The 20,005-nt window shown below is 39.6% G+C and overlaps 1 protein-coding gene across 6 annotated transcripts in view; it reads right to left on the reverse strand.

The window, feature by feature from the left end:
* Positions 1–20,005, reverse strand: part of LOC100882740 (serine/threonine-protein phosphatase 4 regulatory subunit 1) — a 165,160-nt gene that overhangs the window by 5,548 nt on the left and 139,607 nt on the right. For 5 of the 6 annotated variants that reach the window (XM_076529742.1, XM_076529744.1, XM_076529743.1 and 2 more), the window contains 3 exons: positions 10,446–10,558; positions 2,227–2,369; positions 1,974–2,114 (listed from right to left, as the gene is read on the reverse strand). In XM_076529742.1, coding sequence (XP_076385857.1) covers positions 1,974–2,114; positions 2,227–2,369; positions 10,446–10,558 — 397 coding nt within the window. Of the gene's footprint in view, positions 1–1,973; positions 2,115–2,226; positions 2,370–3,803; positions 4,181–10,445; positions 10,559–20,005 lie in introns of those variants that run through there. The other variant, XM_076529745.1, reaches the window with a different exon arrangement.

Here is a 20,005-nt window from a genome sequence, read left to right on the forward strand (position 1 = left end):
CTGCGCCCACGAGGGCGCGGTGCAGACCTGGAAATGGTCTATGCGAGCAACGATAGTATGTAGATTCTTGTTACAATAGATGTCGAAGAAAATTTTTCGAATTGGTAATACAGAGGTTGAAAAATTTATCGGATTTCTATCATCGCTGCACAGGCGGTGCACTTCAGTGCTCGTGAGCTCAATGAGCACTTCATCTATTACAGATCAATATCATCAACGTTTATTAAGGACTACTGAAAACAGTGATCGAAAGGTTTATCGACGCTCATCACCGATGAAAACAATTATGGGCCGATGAAAACAACACTGATCGAAAGGTTCATAACAAATGAGCGAAAATAACGAGGATCGAAAGCGGCATAACAATATTGATTTTGAAGAAAAGTTCTTGTTTGGAGAAAGAACACGCGTGTTCTTGATCGACGCGTGGTGTCTTCCGGGAAGCGGTTGGTCGGCGCGGCGCAACGCTCATCAAAGCTGGCTGTGATATGAACGCTCGCATCAGCATATCACAACCACTTTGTGAGCGATACACGAGCGCACGCTTCTGTGGGTCTCTGTATCGAGAACTTTCGTTCGCACGACGTCGCAAAAAACGGCGATCCAAATCGTCAAAAATGGCTGTGATATGAAATCTAGAACAGCAACACGCCACAACCAATTTGACGATTGGATCGCGTTCGTCTCGTTCCCGTTAAAGAAGCCTCTCTTGAAGGAAGAAGGACATCATCCATATCGTATCTCTCGTGTCCACGGGATGATTATTAATTAAGCGGTCACTAAGTGCACCGGAGCAACACACACGGGCAACGTTCTCTCCTCTGACGATCGATTCTGCGGGCCAAGCTCATCAAAATGGCTGTGATATGACTCGAAACATTCCACAACCAATTTGATGTATCGGACCGCAAAAGGTATTTTCATTTCGGCGTTGCATACAACATCGTTCCCCTTCTCTTCGTGTATGTTCCTCTCTTCTGGTTGTCCCTCGATTTCACGGGATATATACCCTTTTTTCTCTTTCTCTCTTCGGTAATTATTTCCGTTGTTCTTCGTCCGTTCGATACGCCGAGGATGGACACAATTTTGCTCATCAAAGCTGGCTGTGATAGTCGATCTCTATGACAAACCAACTTTGATGGTAAAAGCATGTCCCAGCAGCGAGCATCTTCTTCGTCGGAACTTTTCTTCGTGTACAAGGACTGGGGCGAGAGGGGGGAAAAAAATGATGAAGAGTTCTCCAGACCTGGTCGCGTACTCTCTCGACGTCGGAGCAGAACGGACGCCGGATGAAAGACAAGATAGTGAGACGCGATAGCGTGAGAACATCTCACTACCCATGTCTTTCTGACGGAATCCGTTCGAAGGGAACAACACCAGCTTCGAAATGCTTCTGAACGCCAACTTCGATACACATAATATAATCCCTGACCGGCGTACCAAAGTTTCTCGCTAACCGGGAGGAGAAACGACGATCGTTTTCCACGCTTCTTTCGTATTTACCACGCGGACAGGATACAACGCACCACGCGTTACTTGTCCACCCGCGGTTCCTTACATACGTATGCGCTAATTAGAACGACGTCCAATCGACGCGGAGCTACATTCGAGAGGCATTCGACGGTAAACGACGACACGCTTCCTGGAATGTTAACGCTTTAACGGCTGCATGTTTTATCAGATGACTCTTGTTATTTCTAATTTACATTTCTATGGACAATTATCTTTTCGAAGATTCTACGCTAGATACAAGTATCAGTTTTCTAATTATATTTAACATGGTCTATAATAAATACTGGACTCACGATATCTGTTAGTGTTAGGACTTTAAATTCTCTGAATAACGATCTTTTAGATGGTAAATGAAAATCATAAACGATTCTCCACATTAACAAAATTAATGTTAAGATTCTTTTTTATAAAACAAAACTTTTTGCTAAAATATTTATGAAGGTATAATAAGTTAAACTTACAGAGATACCCGACTGCAGGAAATCGATCGAAGATCTGCAAAGAATTTCTATCACAGGGCAGATTTTGACTTCGATCGTGGTGCTGTCGAGAAGGCCGTTCTTCATCAGAGTGAGCACCACTGCCTGGGTCGTCATTCGTACCTGAAGAATAAGAAGTTTATCAATGGGATTTCTTACCGAGTTTACTGTATCTCGCTTTTCGAGTGTTCTTTCCCCGAGAGATTTATTATCCCACTTATCTCGGAATATTCACCTGGTTCTCTTCATCCCGAAGGTATGTGACAATGATGTTGAGCAGATGATCGTGAAGAACGTCGCCGAAGAGATGAGAAGCCTCCTGGCAGATCGTCGCCACGTGCGGCAGCTGTTCCATCAGGTCCAGTCGAACCTGCGTGTCTGAAAGCAGAAAAAACACCATACCGATCATTTCAGCTCTTCGGAATGGAAAAGGACATTTTTCTGTTCCTAAATTTCAAAATGTAAAAACTGTAGACTTGCAAAACACGTTGATTTCATTTTTTGGGTAATTATTCATTTTGTGGTGTCAACTTTTTGAAGTAGTCTGAGCAGGTTTGGTAAAAATAAAATTATCTGGACAATTTGTGATGAAACTTTCAAAAATTGAAAACTTGAGAAACTCTTGGGTTAAACATTTTTGTATCAGAAAAATTTTGAAATTTTTTTAAAGTCGAATATCAGAAAATTTTTCAATTAGAGGCTCTCTGATTTTGAAAATGTTTAATAATAAAATTGAATAAAATTGAAAATTAGCGAGAGTGAAAATTAAAAACTTGATAATAAAAAATAGAGATGTTTGTAATAAATAAACGAGAGAGGAGTAAAAATATTCTGAACGTAAATGTCCTGACTTTTTCCTTTCTATTGTCTAATTACGTATTAATTCCATGCAACGAGCCTGGTCGATTCGTGGAAGGAGGATAAAAATGACGATGTGTTCTAGGAGGAATCCGATCGTTTCTTTGCAACTCACGATCGGTCGCTAGCCGACAGAAACTATTCGTGCGTCGAAAGCGAGAAAAACAGGAGGGATAGGCAGGGGACCCATTCTTCGACGTTTTCTCGACCTTGGTCGTTTTTATTCTATACCGCCGGGTGGGTAGCCCTTTTCGTGGAAATACCTGAATGAAGAAGGCGTCGCAACCGGCGCCCCTGCTGATTAGGAAAACTCGCACCTTTACAACGGAGTTTCAGAACACGATCATAAAGAACGAGAATTTCCCGTTTGGTCATTAGGGAAACGGCCGTGAACCGACTACGCTCAACTAGAGACAGGTGCACAACAACGATCAAAGTTACGACCCTACCGCGTTCGTTAATTTCCTCGAAACCTTCCGTACATTACACGCAACGATCTTCGAATTTGTTGATCGAATAAAACTGTCGTATTTGAAAATTGATGGCACGATTTATTCAATCTTTGTTAAACGGTATACGATTTAATCTTTGTAATATCGAAATCCATCCTGAGAATCACTGCTGAAATATTCAACGTTTCTATTGCCACATTTCTTATACCACAATTTTTTTTACTGGAAACAGAAAAATATTTTTCAGAGTACTTTTCATTTAGAGTGTAGCAATTTATGTCTACAATTATTGTGTATAAGTGTCTATCATTGTGTGGACATTTATGGATATTTTTATATGTGATGAAGATGAAAAGTGCTTCTATTAAGTACACAAGTTACACTGATAAAGTTAGAGCAGTTAAAGGAGCTTCTTTTGAAAGTATTGAAATATCTAATTTCCAAATAAGTACAAGTTTAGTCATTTTGTACTACATACTCAACTAGAAAAATATTTACATACCGATACCACGTCAGCTTCGAAAAACAACCACCCTTTGGCCACGATTTCAATTTCCATGTTACTAGTCTTGCAAAGATGTCTGACTTCTTCCTTGATTCTTCCATAATTCTCAATGTTCATTCAACAAAAATATTCAAACACTTAATTGACGGTAAAAGATTTTAAAAAAGGCTCGTAAAACAATCCAACACGAGTTGCTTCGAATTTTTAATTCTTGTAATTAAAGCGAGCAACTTCAAATACTAATAATATTCGCACACTATAACTCGACAATTGAGTAACGGTAGATGGACCTCGAAAAGGCGGGAAAGACCGAGTTCGAGGATCGAAAAATCGAAGGAGATCGAAGAGGAAAGAAGCACCTCACCGACCGAGAGCGTGGGTGAAACTGAAGGGTCGACGATTTGTCGCGGGAAATGCACCTTCCTGGACTTTTTCCAGTCCAGGGTGGGGATAGTCAGGGTAGCTGCCCCACTACCAGAAGGCCCAACCTCGAAAAGGGTAGGAGGTGACCGTGGGGCAACACAGGGTTCTCTTTCCGGTTACTGTGCTCGTCCTTCGTCAGACCCACCATCTGAGCACGTGCTCGCTTTTCCCTCCATTTTCTCGTCTCCCTCGTTTCCTTTTTGCCTGCCACCGCCCTTACGTCCACAAAATTTATACTGATGCAATCATTTTTTCAGAATATTACAAATATGTGTTATTTTGAAAAGATACAAAAATTATGAAATAAAAAATTATGAGAGGTTTCATAAAGGGGCGAGACATGTTACAGGGTTCTGAGACTGGTACATTTGAGTTTTTATGAATTAATAAAGCACATTTAAAGTTTGAATGAGATTGTGATCACTTACTTTATACTACATTCATGCATGAATATAAAAAATATTGTATATGATTTGACTTAAGGGATGTTTCAGCTAAAATTTAAAACATAATCCACATGTAGCTTGAACAAGAAAAATTGTAGCATTCATAAAAATCGAAGGTTCTTAAATATTATTTTACTAAAATAATTGTAAAATTCTGTCCGTTCTAAATTGTAAATACCGATATGCAGAATAATAACTTTTGGGGAAAATCGTATTATCGGTACAGTTTAGCATCTCACTAAGCGTTCCTTTTCTTTCCAACGGGAAAAGAAGCTTGCCCCACCCCTGTTTCCCTTTAGCACAGCCCCTGGTCCATTAATCACGAGCTGGGTCTTATCTCCTTCCTCCGCCTACTCTCCATCCTTGCGCCTTCTGTCCGGGCCGAGATCCCGCCAAAAATATCCCGCTGCGTTCCTTCAGGATTAAGCGTCGCCGATTATTTACCTTGCCGTATTTCGTCTCTTTCTTCTCCCGTTCACATCCTGTCGATCGGTTTTCCTAGGATTCCGCTTCATTGTCCGTTGGTATTCGCAGAGAATCCTTCCTTTTTTCCCGCGTTACGAACCACGTGGCACAAGTTCTTTTGGCGGGAAAGTCTGTACTCTTATATTTCGATAATCGTCAGTGTTTTTTTTTAATTTACCGATTTTAAGTAGAAATGATTGATGTATTTTATTGATTACTTTGATGAGAGTAGTGAGATCATACACCCCTATAATAAGGAATACATGATAATAGGCTAAAACCTTGATAACAGACTTTTGGCGGGAAAGTCACAATTCAAGTTTCTCCAGATTTAAATAAACGTTTTCTACACAGAAGCGTTTTTGTTTTACGGGTTCTGGGAAGACATACCTAGTTGTATGAGAGCGATTGATCTACGTTATTGATCCAACTGCACGATAACGAGACACACACCCCTAGCTGATAATAGCAGGGTGGTTCGTAGAAAATGCTAGTCAGATCCGCATGAAAACCACCTTCGCGGAACAACAATTGTTCGAACCCTTCCTTTTACGAGAACAATTGGCTTCGTTGCATTCTTATCGGGAGTAACCAGAGAAAGCGTTACCTTGTGTAAAATATTCGGAGCAAGTTCTTTGAAGTTACTCGAGTTAACTTTCAATGTTTAAAAACTAGTAACGTGATTCGACGTGGTTGTCTAAGCTGAGTGACGTTCTCAAGCCGCTTCCAAAAATAAAAAAGGAAGAGGAAACGTCAATGTCACCCAAAACGGTTCCTTCCACATATGGTAAGGAAAAGTCGGAAACAGTAGGACGCAGCAACTGGCGTCCTTCGAAGGAAAAAGGGCGCCATATCCCCTCTGCTTTCGCTCGTCCAAAAATACGTGAACGCGTGTGTCGCGTGCCCTCGAGTCCTGGGATTTTCGAGAGTCGACGCAGCCACCCTTCGTTGCCAGTTTCGATCGACCCACGGAAAAACACCGATCATGGCACGTGTTACGGCCCAACATGCTCGTACCATGGATCGTCCCCTAAAAATAGCTTTGGACCGGTGTGCGACACGCTCGTTTCGGATCACGCGTATCGTGATGCACCTCTGTTTGACACAGTTGCATCCCTCGAGAGACGCCTGATGGCTTAGGGCACGCTTCCCCCTATAGTTTACTTACAAGATCTGCCTTTTCCTGTCGAATGTCTTCTAAGGGTATTCTTGGCTCTATTGCAACTGATCTGGCGAATTTTTGGGGAGATATTTATGTTCAAATGCTTGAATACTGGAATATCCATATTCTTATATTTGAGAGATTTTTATATCTCTAAAAGATTAGTCTCAAACTTGCAAATTAGTAGAATCTAATTGAAGTACCAGTTTTCAAATTTCTAAATTCATAGATTTTAAACCTTTAAACATCCAAACTATCAGATCCTCAAATTTCTAAGATCCCACATCTCAAATCTAGTAACATAATAACCTTCAATCTTCTTACTCGAGTACCAACGCACTAAGATGTCTTACCGCGCTCTTCGCAAAATGGCGGCCGTAAGACTCATACCTTCTAGCCTAACTCTTCAATAGAATACACGCAAGTTCACATAGAAGTAGGAATATAGCGCACTGCACAGAGCTCATACTCTTAATTATCCATCTAATTCTACATTTTATACTTTTGTCTCCGTTACAAAGAGAAGCGCACAAGAACTAAGTTTATTTGCAATTCGATTTCTATTGTCCTCGAGGTACGCGTATTAATGGGGCAAGGAAAATAATAAAGGGGACCACACGTAGCACGTTTGTTTCGCGCTGCGAGGTCGTCGAAATATATTTTCGAAGGTCCGCAGAAAAGAAAGGAGCCATTAGTGGGATGAAAATGCAGTGGCGCGTCATTTTCCACGTTTCCTCGAAGCGGCCCAGGTAAAAAGAAAACGTTTTTCGCGGAAGGATCACCGCCAGGCTGTTGCTGCTTTTTGAAAGGTTCTGTCTCTTTTTTTTCCGCGGCAACGTTTCACAGAGAGATACTCATCGACGAAACGTCATGGACGTTCCTTTGAACACGGCACACCAACACGATCCTTCGAAACCACCTTGGTCGGAAACGTCGTCGCTGATCGTTCATCCTATTTGCCTTCCGTGAAAGGATCTCGATTTTTCAAACGACTTGAAACACGGTCACGGTGCAAGCTCCCACGAATATTTTAGAACAATTAAATAAATAAATTCCCGTGGGAACTTTCGGAGCGGGATGTTATAGGGTCACCTACAAATATTTCACTGTAATACTATGTGGGGAATTCATTATTACTTAATTCAATTATTTCAAAATAAATGCATGGTGGAATTCGTGTAATAGTTATTTGACATGGCCGCCAGCAGCGCGGAAAATGGCGGACGTTTCTTGTCTAACTGATAATTTTATCTAAAGATTGCAGAAGTGTTCAGATAACAGTTCAATAGTTCAACTTTGAAAATTTGAAACTTTATTACCTAAATCGCTAATTTACCTACTAGGAAGAATAGACTCGTAAAATCCATGTTTTGACCCGATTTGAACACCCCATTACCATATTCGTAAAACAAAAATTGTAAGTATTTGTCAAGAGAATAGACAGAAATAACAAGGTAGCGAAGGGCGTTTATGATGAGCTTATTGAATTCGTCTTGTATTGAAAGTGATTATAGTTTGCTGACTCAGGTTCCCTTAATAATCGGAAAACCTATTTTCGACCCGCTTTTATGTCCCTTTGGAAAAACCTCAGCAGGTTTATGATTTCTTTCTATTTGTTTCAGAGCGTACTCTCGGGTGTCCCAATATAATCGGTATTGATCTTTTGCGGATAAATGTCGGGGTATTCCTGGCATTAAACTTTTATGATTCCATAGATGAATGGTTGTCGTTAACGAACGATATCAAGAGTCTTTATTTTATCCGACCTTTTACATTTACTTTTCGAGTGAGCACGCAAAACGACTGTTAATACGTTTAATTCTTTCTGTGAATTTAATATTCGACTATTAATGTTGCTTACACATTTTGTTGTACCTTTTATAATTATATTTATTTGATTTCGTTATTTAATTTACTTTCGGTAGATGCTGATGTTTATAATATAATAAATAAGTACTTTGTCCCATTTTATCTTTTATCTCCATTTGTTTCATTATCATTTATTTAAAACAGAATGTAATATCTTGAAAGTAATAAATGTATCGTCTTGGGAATTGACAAATTATGTCTTGAAAAGTATCAGTGTTTGAAAGTAAAAAGTGTGTTTCAAATTCTGCTACGAGTGGATGAAAAAGTAAACTGTGCTACGGCGACCCCGTGTAAATACTACGAGCACGGAAACCACCAGGGACTTCCGGTGAGGCACGCGCTGCAACGAAACCGGGGACAATCTTGTCGTCACCTCGTACGGCAACGCATAGGGTCGTCCGTAACCCCGAAACTTGCCTTCATCGTCATTTACCCACCCTCTTCTTCCCGTACGTGTTCTGCCTTCTTTCAAGAGCGCGATCTTCTATTTTTAAGCTTCTCCGATGCATGCGTTTTCGTTCGTGGAAACCGGCCGGAAAAACAAATGGCGAACGAAAAAGGAACTTTCTGGGGAAAGGGCGCGCTGAGCAGTGTGAAAATTAAAATTTTACTATTTTAATTTCAAAGTCATTGAATTTATAAAGTTTTAAATTTGCATCCCTCAGAGTTTCAAGTCCCTGCATCTACAAATTGTCCAGCATTCGTTTCTCAAGGATTTGGAAATATAGAAATACCAATTTTTTAAACTTAGATAATAAACAAATTTGAGAACTTAAAAGAGATCCTGAAATATTTGTGCCAATATTAAGCTACCGTCTGAAAGTTTTTATCGACAGAGTTTCAGCATTCTTAGTTTAATTAAAGGGGTGCTTTAAAGGGTGCAATCTTTCTCAAGCAACGTGGCAACGTACAAATCACAATTTTCCTCGTTGCCGGGAAAGTGTGAAAAATTATCTGTTGCATACCAAAGGTTCCTTTAGCATCTGGAAGTGACATTTTATTCCCATTTTCTGTTTCATAAAAAATGAAGATGTGCAAGATAGCAAGAACGTGCGTTTGAGTAAGCAAAAAAAGAACACAGAAAGAAAATTAGCAAACGAAAAATTGTAGTAAATACTATGCTTAAAATTGCAACGAATGAAGGATTTGGCTCAGAATTATTTCCAATCCTTCCGTATCTTGCACTGAAATAATAGAAAGCTGTATCTAGCGATAGCAACTATTGCAGCTTGCAGCATAATGCAACAGAGCGATTGTGCAGTTTGCAATTATGGGGTGCGCATAAAAGACACTCAACAGGTTACGTGCTTAGACTGTGAATCATTGTAAGTGGATAATTTAACGCTGGAACGAGCGAATCCGTCAGAATGATTCCTACATGTTTTTCTCGAAACATGTTATTTTTCTGAACAAGTACATTATGTACACTACCGTCCATAAGTATCCGGACACCAGCGAAATATGCATTCGCGTTGTATGAAAGTTATTCAAGTATCTGCAACAGTAACTAAAATCGATTTTTTTTTTTGCGAAGGTCAGAATACTGGAACGTTTTTCCATTGATAATTCTCGTTTGGAACTCATATCCCGATGGAAAAGAAGCTATAGACGAACTAAACCGAAACTGTCGAGTGCGTAGCGTTACCTCCATTCTTATCTCCATTGAGGGAACCTAAACATCTACCAACAGTTTACAAACGCTTGAAACATATCGAAGAACCCTCTGAATACGTTCTGCACCATAGAAATGAAACACAGTAGAAATTAAAATTTTTTTTAGAATCGAAAGCGTTTCATTAGATTCACAAATTTGGACTTTGTACTTCTGGACATGAATTTTACTTTCACACTTTCATTGTATAATTTGTACTTAAAAATTAATTCTATTACGTTATGACACCTCAAAAAAGATAATAATAATTATTACAAATGATATGATAACCCTAAATATCTTTCGTACAAAGTTCAACTATGTTTTATGTAACGAAACCAAGTGTCCGGATACTTATGGACGGTAGTGTATATTAAATCATTTTTTAATCATTTTTGTCTCAAAACAGGTGTGTATTTGATGCTTTTGTTCTAGTGTTAAATTTTTTATAACTCGTATTTTAATAGGTTATTCACGTATGTTAAAGATCATTCCTGGACATTGTAAACTAATTTTGAATATTTTAGTGAGGGGTAAAAGAAATAATTCAAAATTAGCACAAAAAGTTAAAATTGAACAAGAATGCAGTAACTAATTTTCTACATTAATAATATTTAACTTACCAGGGTCCTGAATGATTTGTTGCACCAGTTGCATAATTTCGTTGACGTTGAGTTTCGTTCCATTGTCGGCGGCAGTGCGAAATGTTTCTACTAAAATTCTTCCGATTCTTTGTCTACAACAAAAAATGATAAAAAGAAGGTTAGATGGTGTACATCCACAATTGAAAAATTTTAGATACAATTTTTATCCGTATGAAAAAATTAACATTTACATGTACATTCATACTGATCATATGCAAAGTTATTCTAAATATTTATTTATTCTGTATATATAAAAATTCTGCCATAATTTGTACAATCAGCGCATCAACAGCAAAGATAAATTGACATTGTCGCTTCTTCCAAACGTAATAAATCTCGACGCCTATCGCAAGATACGTTCGACAGGGTAAGAAATGAAAGATGTACCGAAGGAAAATTATATTCTCTCGGCGGAATCGTCAAAATGCAAATACCATCGCGGGACGATAATTAACGGCGAACGGAAGAAGTTCGCGGGAGGCGAAGAAGTTTTAACGAGGAACGATGAACTGCGGCGACGAGGCTCGAATCGTTCGCGGCCCCCAACATTCCCTAGATCGGTCAACTTTTCCCTAGGTTAATTTCGCCGAACTTCCGAACAACGGAGGGTAGGAATAAGTTGCCGAAGCGGCCGGACTTCGCCGAATCTTAACGATCGGGTACCACCGTAGGGGCCAATCAGAAGCGGTGGTGGGGGCAACCGAAAAGGGAGCGTGCGTCAGTGGTTCTTAGTCGGCCATCGAGGCGGCATCCAACAAAGACCAAACAGGAACAAAAAATACGCACATAATAGAACCGTGCAGACACCAAAATGTGTAACCATGCAATTTCTCTGAAATCGAGAAGCAAATATGAGAATACTTTGACTTACTAATTATTGTTTATTGGAGATTTTTATGTATAAGAGAAATTTTTTTTAAAGTATCAAATGGATGTTACATTTTTTATTAATCATATTGCACGTAATTACTTGTTGTAAGGTATTGGAGAAATGTTATGTACATTTATTTTTAGAGATGTTAAATTATAAATAAACATTGAAACATTTTTAGATTATTTTGTATGTTATATCTGCACGTGACTCAACCTGAATCAGTTATTTTTATTTATTTATTTATTGATGAATACTGCAAGTAAGGACTTAATATGCAAAAGTTGTGTTAGATTAGAACAAAGCGAAAAGATGTAAACTATAAAATCGCAGTAAAAATGACTGCACACACAATACATCAAAGTCATTGAAATCGATAAGCTGGGCGCTATTCCCCATAATTACTAAAAAAGAAAAGGGGTGGTTGAAGAAGACGCGAAGAGATGAAAAAAAAGAGGAAGAAGAAAGGGAGGAATGCAAGAAGATACGAGGATTCGATCCTCTTCGTTTTGCGTTCTGACAAGACTTCCCCCCACTAGGTCGATTAACGAGAGTGGTGGTGGTAGTTGGCCCCCTCCAGACGGTGTTGCGTACGGATGGATACAGAGAGCGTGTGTTGGAGGGGATGTTCGAGGAGAGTGTTGTTGGCATTCGAGAGACGAGTCGAGAACGAGCACGACCCGCGAGCGCGAGAAGGACGGAGGGACTCGGGTCGTGAAGGAGAGGTCGGAGGGGAGACGGGCGAACGGTGGGGGGCAGAAGCGGCACCAACGGATGATCGTTTGCGGTACCCCACCAGAAGTTTACTAGACGATCGTTGGTGGGGGTAGGCCGTTCTCCAAAGTCGTTGGAGAACGGGTGGAGGGATGGTACCGCCCGTGAACGCCTACTGTGTCGGCGCAAACATGGCCGCCGCCGACGTCGTCGACGACGACGGCGTCCACGAGGGCGACGTCGAGCCACTCTTGTCACGCGTAACCCCGTCTGCCTCTCTATAATAATTTCGATAGATATTTACCACCCGATATTTTCCTTCGACCGACATTCCGGGTGTTTACCCGATCCCCGATTAGGTCGACGTTCGCCGTTCGGGATGGAAAGGCAACGAGACCCGTGGACCCAGCACCCCCTCTGGCCCAAAAATGAAGCACGACCCTCGTTCGCCGCTGACTTCTGCGCATGGTCGTGCTTCGGGATGGCTCGTGTAAGATCGATAGGGAAGACGACGGTTTCGTGACCGAACCGACTTCGGGGGCTGCTTTCGATTTTAGGGGAGAGCCGATCTGCCCACGAATTCCTTTCGTGATCCCCGCCACGGTTTATTGAAGATTACCCCCTTCGTTAATTTTTATCGCGGGATCTACTCTTCGCCTGGCAAATTTTTACTTCGGCCTTCTTCGAGGGTTGGGGTCAACTTCGTTTGTTAACCCCTTTCGACGTAAATATTTTCCTCGCACTTTACGATATCGATTAGGTTTACTGGTATAGTATAAAGTGCTTATCTCACGCAGTTATAATGAAGTTTTATAGTAAATTTTTATAAGGTTATTGAACAATTATGTGCTTAACCCCTTTACATTGCCTTAAGAAATACTTCATGTACTTTGTGAAATATTTTGTAAAAAGATAAACTGTATATTACAGAAAATTAGAGATTGGTGAACTGATCACTGGCAAAGTATTTATAAATGAATTTAAAAATGAATGTATAAATAATAAATTGGAAAAAAGTTATCTACCCCAACACTATTTCAATAAAAGAATACTCTATTCAGCGGCACTGTAAATATGAACCGATCCACCCAAACAAGAAACCCGAACAAAACAAATTGGGAGATTGATTGCAGCTGCTCCTCTGAAAGCGATCGATCGATTTACGCGATCGCGTGTGAAAATTTGTGGGGTTTATTAGACCGCGTCGCGACGAATTCGCGAAATTCCATTAGTTAGTTGGTGAACGAATGGCTAGAACGAAAGCGAGAGGAGAGATCTCCACGGTAAGGGTGTTTACGAGCGCGAAGGGGACACGGGGAAATCCATGGGAAGATATATCGTGTCTTCGACATCGCGTGCAGACTCCTCGGGATACATTGTATTCGAGTCGCGTGCGCGTGTCTCGTGTATCCTGGTTCGAAGGAAGAAAAGTGGATTTGCCGGTGGTTTCACGGCGACACTGAAGAAATGGACGTAATACACTGTCGCGGGGATGAACGACCGATAAAAATGGTTATGGGAGACTCTGTCGTTTTCATCGATCGGTATCGATCTAAATATTCTTTTAACTTCATCAAAAATATATTTAATATATATTTTTATTTTTAGTATATTAAACTTAAACCTCGTGTTAATATTTAAAAAGCTTGCAAGATCGTTGAAGTCACTGTATGATAATAAAAAACAAGAATGATCATTTAGCAAGATCATTTAGAAACTTCATTTGAGTCAACTAGAATATGTATTTTATGATATATTATAGAATGAAGCATATTTTGTGAAAACATGTTAAAGTCGGTCCCACATATTAGTACATCTATTTCTCTAACACTCTAAACGTCAAATTGTACGATACATTTTACTCGTATAAACATTTTTTAATAACACAAGACGAAGAAAGTGAATTATAAAAAATTCTGTTCAAATATTTAACATGTACTAAAAAATTCAAACCACCCTCAAATATGTACTCTTATTCAAGAACAATTAATTTGTAGATATTTTGTTAGATATACGGTATTTCCAAAATATCTTTGAAGAAAATAGAGGACCACCGGAGCGACACATAATAAGGGCTAAGGTCCTAATCCGAGCCAATTGACCGTTCGGCAAAGACAATATTCTCCGCTCCGTCGAGCAAAAACTCATCGCCAGCAATCGACGACGTTTCACCCGTGTCACAGACAAGTTGACTGCCGCTTTCTAGCCACCGGAAGTCAGCTGTTATCTCAAGAAGCAAGCCGAACGACAAAGCCTCGTCTCGACCTCGTCTTTGACGCGAGCGACCCACATTCGCATCCATGTTCTACGCGTCGAAAACGGGGCTTTGTGTGTTTTACAAACTGTTACTCCAAAAAGGCGATTCTTATTACAAATAGATTCTTTTGATGGTAGAAATTTAATCACTGTGACTCGGTTTTGATAACTTTCGTTTCAGTATTATATTTTACGTGTTTGTTATTAATTTGTGATGGAAAAAATATGAAAATCTTGTTGGGAGAGATTGAAAATTAAAGTGGAGTAATATTAATGTTTACGTGCAAGTTCATCCTTTAAAGTTGTATCTAAGAACTTTGCTTCTCTTCAAGTTTCTGAAAGTTTAAATTATTCTTGTCCTATTATGGTGTTTTAATTACCTACAGCATAGAAAATGCACTACTTGCAGAATACTATTGTATAATACTTCTATAAATTATTACAATATTGCTGAATTATATTAAGCATCACATATGATGTAAAAAGGACTGGCTCCCTTCCCTCTAACAATCTATACAATAATAAAATAATTAAACTAACCAAAAATTGTAATAAACCTCAACAGTTAAGAATTATGAGATCAGTTAAATTTGAACGAAAGATGAAATAATTTTCATCCCCCTCTAAATCGTCGCAGCGGATTTTTCTCAAGGAGTGAAAGAACGAATTCTGCGAGACAAGATAAATTCCCATGGGCCCAGAAACCGCCCTTTGGTGCGACCCTTGCGCATCGGGGTTCATTCTCTGTTGCGAGGGGTAACGACGAGGGTCGAGAAAAGGCTAGGGTTCCGCCACTCGACAAACTCGCGACGAGGATACCGGCTTCCTCGTACGGGACTTTCCACGGGTTCGTCTTCACACGGTTTTTTCTTTACCCCCTTGGATTTGTTTAGGCTCCCCATTTATGCCTCTCCTTGCTTTTCTCCGTTACCCTGTTTCGCGATTGTCTCGCGTGTTTCGTATCATCGCACATGCCTCTCTTCGAATCGAGAACAAACAACCTAACGAATTGAAAAAGGGAACGAGAGAATTATGGAGGGGTTCTAATTTTGCATTTTACTTTGTTAACCTTCTGCGATTTTAATTTTTATACTGGGAGATATTTTTATTTTTTATATGGAGAGGGTCAGTATTAATATTGATAATAGTTTATGAATCTTGAAGTGAATCTGTTAACTTCAATGACTTTACAAATTCAAGACGTACAAAGACAAGATGGCTGCTGTGCAAGGAAAGTAAACAGAATAATTCAATATTCACCCCTTTATTAGCTACTTTCGTTGTAAAGTTCAACGACACTTTCAACATATAAATTTTTGTACTATTCTTCCAATATTATCCTACAATATCCAAAATTTATTTGTAAGTACCATTTGTGAAGTACCATCGTGTACAAGAGCGTGTCTTGAACATCAACAGATACAATACAATAAAATTGAATAACAGAATTCCAAAGAATATAAACTATGTAATCCAGTAAGTAGATTGGATTAAAAAACGAGCACGCGTTCCATATAATTACAGTAACAGCCCAAGAACATTCGCCGATACATTTACCATGTTAAAAGCGTATATACGTCTTCCACAGCGAAGGGGTTAATGAAGCATTCAGACAAGTACAAAGGGATCAGAATTCTTACCGTAGCTATTAAACGCGTTCGAGTTTTTATCAAGGCGATCAAAGAGTTAAGCTCCTTTCGAGAAAAGTCCTCCCATGGAAGCCGCAAAATAAAATCGGCAACAGGCAGAAGCCGCGCAAGTTTCTAATTCCTGGAAGCGTTTAGGTCGAGGGGGATTAGCCACGAATTAGCTACGAGAAATGAAACACGATTTCGCATCGATAGTAGAGGTTTTGGATAATCGGCAAAGTTTATCCAGATGCATCTGGGGTGCAGAAAAATCAAGGGGGATTCTGGCCAGGTGTCTCGTCAGATGCGGACTGACGGAGAAAAATGACGGAAGAAACAAAAAAGGCCCAGTGAAATTTGTTCGTACATCTGTCTGCATTCGTTTCGTAATGTGCCATGGGCGGATTTGGGAAGATGGTGATTTGTTGAGGTTATTGGTTTAATATGTTAAGGGAGAATGACAGAGTCGTTGGTTGGTGCAAGTTTGGTGGTGGTGCAAGTAGATTCGTAAAATAATAGTTTCAAGGTTTATGAAGGGGAGGGAAATTTCTGAAGCGGCATCCAAATTCCAAAATTTCCAAATTTCAAGCTTTCCAAATTCCAAACTTCTCAAATTCCTAAATTTCCAAATTCCAGGCTTCCCAAATTCCAAGCTCCCCAAATTCCAAGCTACCCAAAGTCCAAGCTTCCCAAATTCTAAAATTTCCAAATTCCAAGCTTCCCAAATTCCAAGCTCCCCAAATTCCAAGCTACCCAAAGTCCAAGCTTCCCAAATTCCAAAATTTCCAAATTCCAAGCTTTCCAAATTCCAAGCTTCCAAATTCCAAAATTTCCAAATTCCAAACTTCCCAATTCCTAAATTTCCAAATTCCAAGCTTCCCAAATTCCAAGCTTTCCAAATTCCAAACTTCCCAAGTTCCTAAATTTCCAAATTCCAAGCTTCCCAAATTTCAAGCTCCCCAAATTCCAAAATTTCCAAATTCCAAGCTTCCCAAATTCCAAGCTTTCCAAATTCCAAGCTTCCCAAATTCCAAAATTTCCAAATTCCAAACTTCCTAAATTCCAAACCACCCAAATTCCAAACTTCCCAAATTCCAAACCTCCCAAATTCCAAACTTCCCAAATTCCCAAATTCCCACCTTCTAAATCTCCAAATTTGCAGCCTCAATTCATCCAAAAAATTCCAACTCCTCCAAAAACTCCATCAAAATTTTTTTTCAACCATTTCCATAAGAAGTCCAAACCTCGCAACGAGCGAAGTTGAAAATCCGATTAGGCAAGAAATCAAACTCGGAACGAAGAAAAGAACACGAAGAGGTGGATTTAAAGTACGGAGAGGATTAACGCGTACCTCCAATTGGTTTATGGTTTCACGCTTCTAAACGACAATAAATAAACGTCGAACCGTTCGGCTGAAAACGGTTGAAAAAGAAAAGAACCGGGTACCGGAGGTAGCATCGCGTGGACGTTAATGATCTTGGAGGAAGGTAAAAGGAAAAGGAAACTCGCGCTTCCTTCGAGCAACGTTTATTACCAAGGTCAAATAATTTCGGTGCCCGCCTTCTGGGTTTTCCCTGGGTCGCCTTTGGGACACCTGTCCCTGGCACGCACTCGGGTGAAACAAGCCACAGGATTTAAATCTTTACCTAAATACCGCTTATCGTTTCGGACGTTACGTTTATGACGTGTTATTCTTGGGAATGTGGATATTGTTGACGATTTTTGCGAATTGGGGATTTTTGGGGGTTGGGGTAGAGGGATGTAGTGTGTAAGGTTTATTTGGAGGCGTGTGGTTCTTTTGGGTGTATAAGTTTCTTTGGTATGAGAAGGTGGAGAGACTTTCTAGCCAAACTTCAAATCCTCAAGTTTTTTTAATTTCCAAGTTGTCAGATTTAATAAATTTTTGAAATTCTCAAATTGTAAAGAAGTTTCATAATTTCTAAATACATTGACAAATTTCTGTATAGCCAGATTCAAGTTGCACAAATATCTGAATTTTCAAGCTAGCAATGTATGACCAAGTCACTCGAGTGACCAAATTCTAGAATTTGTATAATGTGCTCCACTTATGATCTACTCCCTCATAAAATAATTCTACGTCTATTCCAACAAGTCTCTCAGTAAAATAATCTGTCAATTAGAATCAGAAAAAATGAGTAATTCAGAAATTGCCAATATAGCCATTGCTAATACTAGCGAAGAGAGTAAGGATGTTCGAAGAAACTTCCTCGTTCCCGTTTTAAGCACCTTTCAACGAAACGATAGGAATCCGACCCTACAATTAACCTGTCACGAGGTTCGATTGCTGCGAACGCAGAACGCTAATGATACGGTTCTTGTCGAAGAACATTCAATGGTCAAGACACCGACGTTTACGACACGTTGTTTAATTCATTCACAACAATGGTTCCGAGTGTGTTTGGAACGGTGAGTCCCACGGGACAAACCTGTCGTATAATCTCCGGTAATAAATGGGGCAATAATTCAAAGGGGTAGCGGAGATTTTCCGGGGCGGAATGTAGAATTTACAGGTAAAAGGACAACACGGGCTTCTTTATTTCGTGATGGCTAACAAAGTTTCGCAGCGTGCCACCAACACCTGCCCCCGTTTAATTATTATTTCGAGTACGTGAAAATTCCTGTCCACGTGCACGATACCAGGCATTTTAGAGAAACTTTTAATGCGTGTTGTTTCATTAAAAGCACGTTCGTGGAAAAATACGACGCTGTATTTATACTTTTAATTCGTGTCAAACTTTAAGTTAATGACACGCTTTTAGAGCGATAAGATTCAGTTCGTATAATTAAGACTCGTAAGTTTATGAAATTTTCAAGCGATGCAAGATAATTTATCTTCTGAATCGGGGTTGGAATACATAGGGTTAATCTTGATATGGAATCGTGTAATCTTTCATGTAGGATAGCAATCATAAATGTGTACAGATGTTTCATAATGTTATAGATTATATTTAACATAAAAATTTGTTGAAGATTCATGATACAATCTAAAAATTTTCGAGTATAATGTAACTGTTACATCAAATTTTTGAGAAAAACGAAAATGGTTACTTATAAGGAAAATTAATTTCATCAACACAGTACTGATACCGGAGAAAGTTTTCGAAATGATGGTAACATTGTTAGAGTAAGAAAATGTGGGGTGTTTTTCGTCGAAATCCGTCCGAGTAGAAGGAACGAAAAACACAGCTTTATGGCTCAATTAGTCCGTCGTAAACCTCTTATAATGCATCATCGAGAAAATTTAAAATCACCGGGGGTAAACACGGGACCGAGACTGTTCACAAATACGAAGAGGAGAGCAGGGGGTGCCTATTATGCGCGTCCGCCGCCAATTCGGACGTCCCGTGTAATAACCCAATTAGCGGTCCTGCGTTCACCGCGAGAGAGCGAGATCGATGTAACACGGTTCGCACGGAGACAAACGACCCGTGAAAACGGGCATAATTCGCGCGTACTCTCGCCGACACGTCGATTCGTCAACGCTGCGACGCCCTACTAGATTTCATTCGTTTTCCTCGCAACTTGTTTTAACACTCGCGTATCCGCCATTTTTTTTTGCTTAATTAACGGCGAAACCGATATGGTATACTCGTCTTTTAATTATGTATTGTTGATGTGGACGCGTATCGAGGTGCAAGATTGATTGATTTGCTCTTTTAATCTCTGAGTTTGACATTTTTTAAATCCTCGAATTCCTGTTGTCGAATCTCTAAATTCATATAAGTACAAAGTTTTATATCTTTATATTACTGCATATACAAATTCTTTGATCTTCATATACTTGCGTACTCACATGCTCACATGTCAAAATCCTCAGATCTTAAAAATCTCTACATACAAAATATTCTTAAGTGCACACTATATCTCCATCTCTAAATTCCTGGATCTCTGAGATCCTCAATTTCGAAATCCTTAAACTCAAACATCCTTGAAGTTTCAAACATCCAACTTCACATCCCAAACTGTATATTCAGAATCATAATACGAGCCAAAGAAAAATTCTACAACCAAAAGTGTTCCAAAATCTAGAAACACTAATAAACAACTCT

Source organism: Megachile rotundata, chromosome 3 (genome assembly GCF_050947335.1).
Source record: "Megachile rotundata isolate GNS110a chromosome 3, iyMegRotu1, whole genome shotgun sequence".
In the NCBI taxonomy this organism is placed as follows: Eukaryota; Metazoa; Arthropoda; class Insecta; order Hymenoptera; family Megachilidae; genus Megachile; species Megachile rotundata.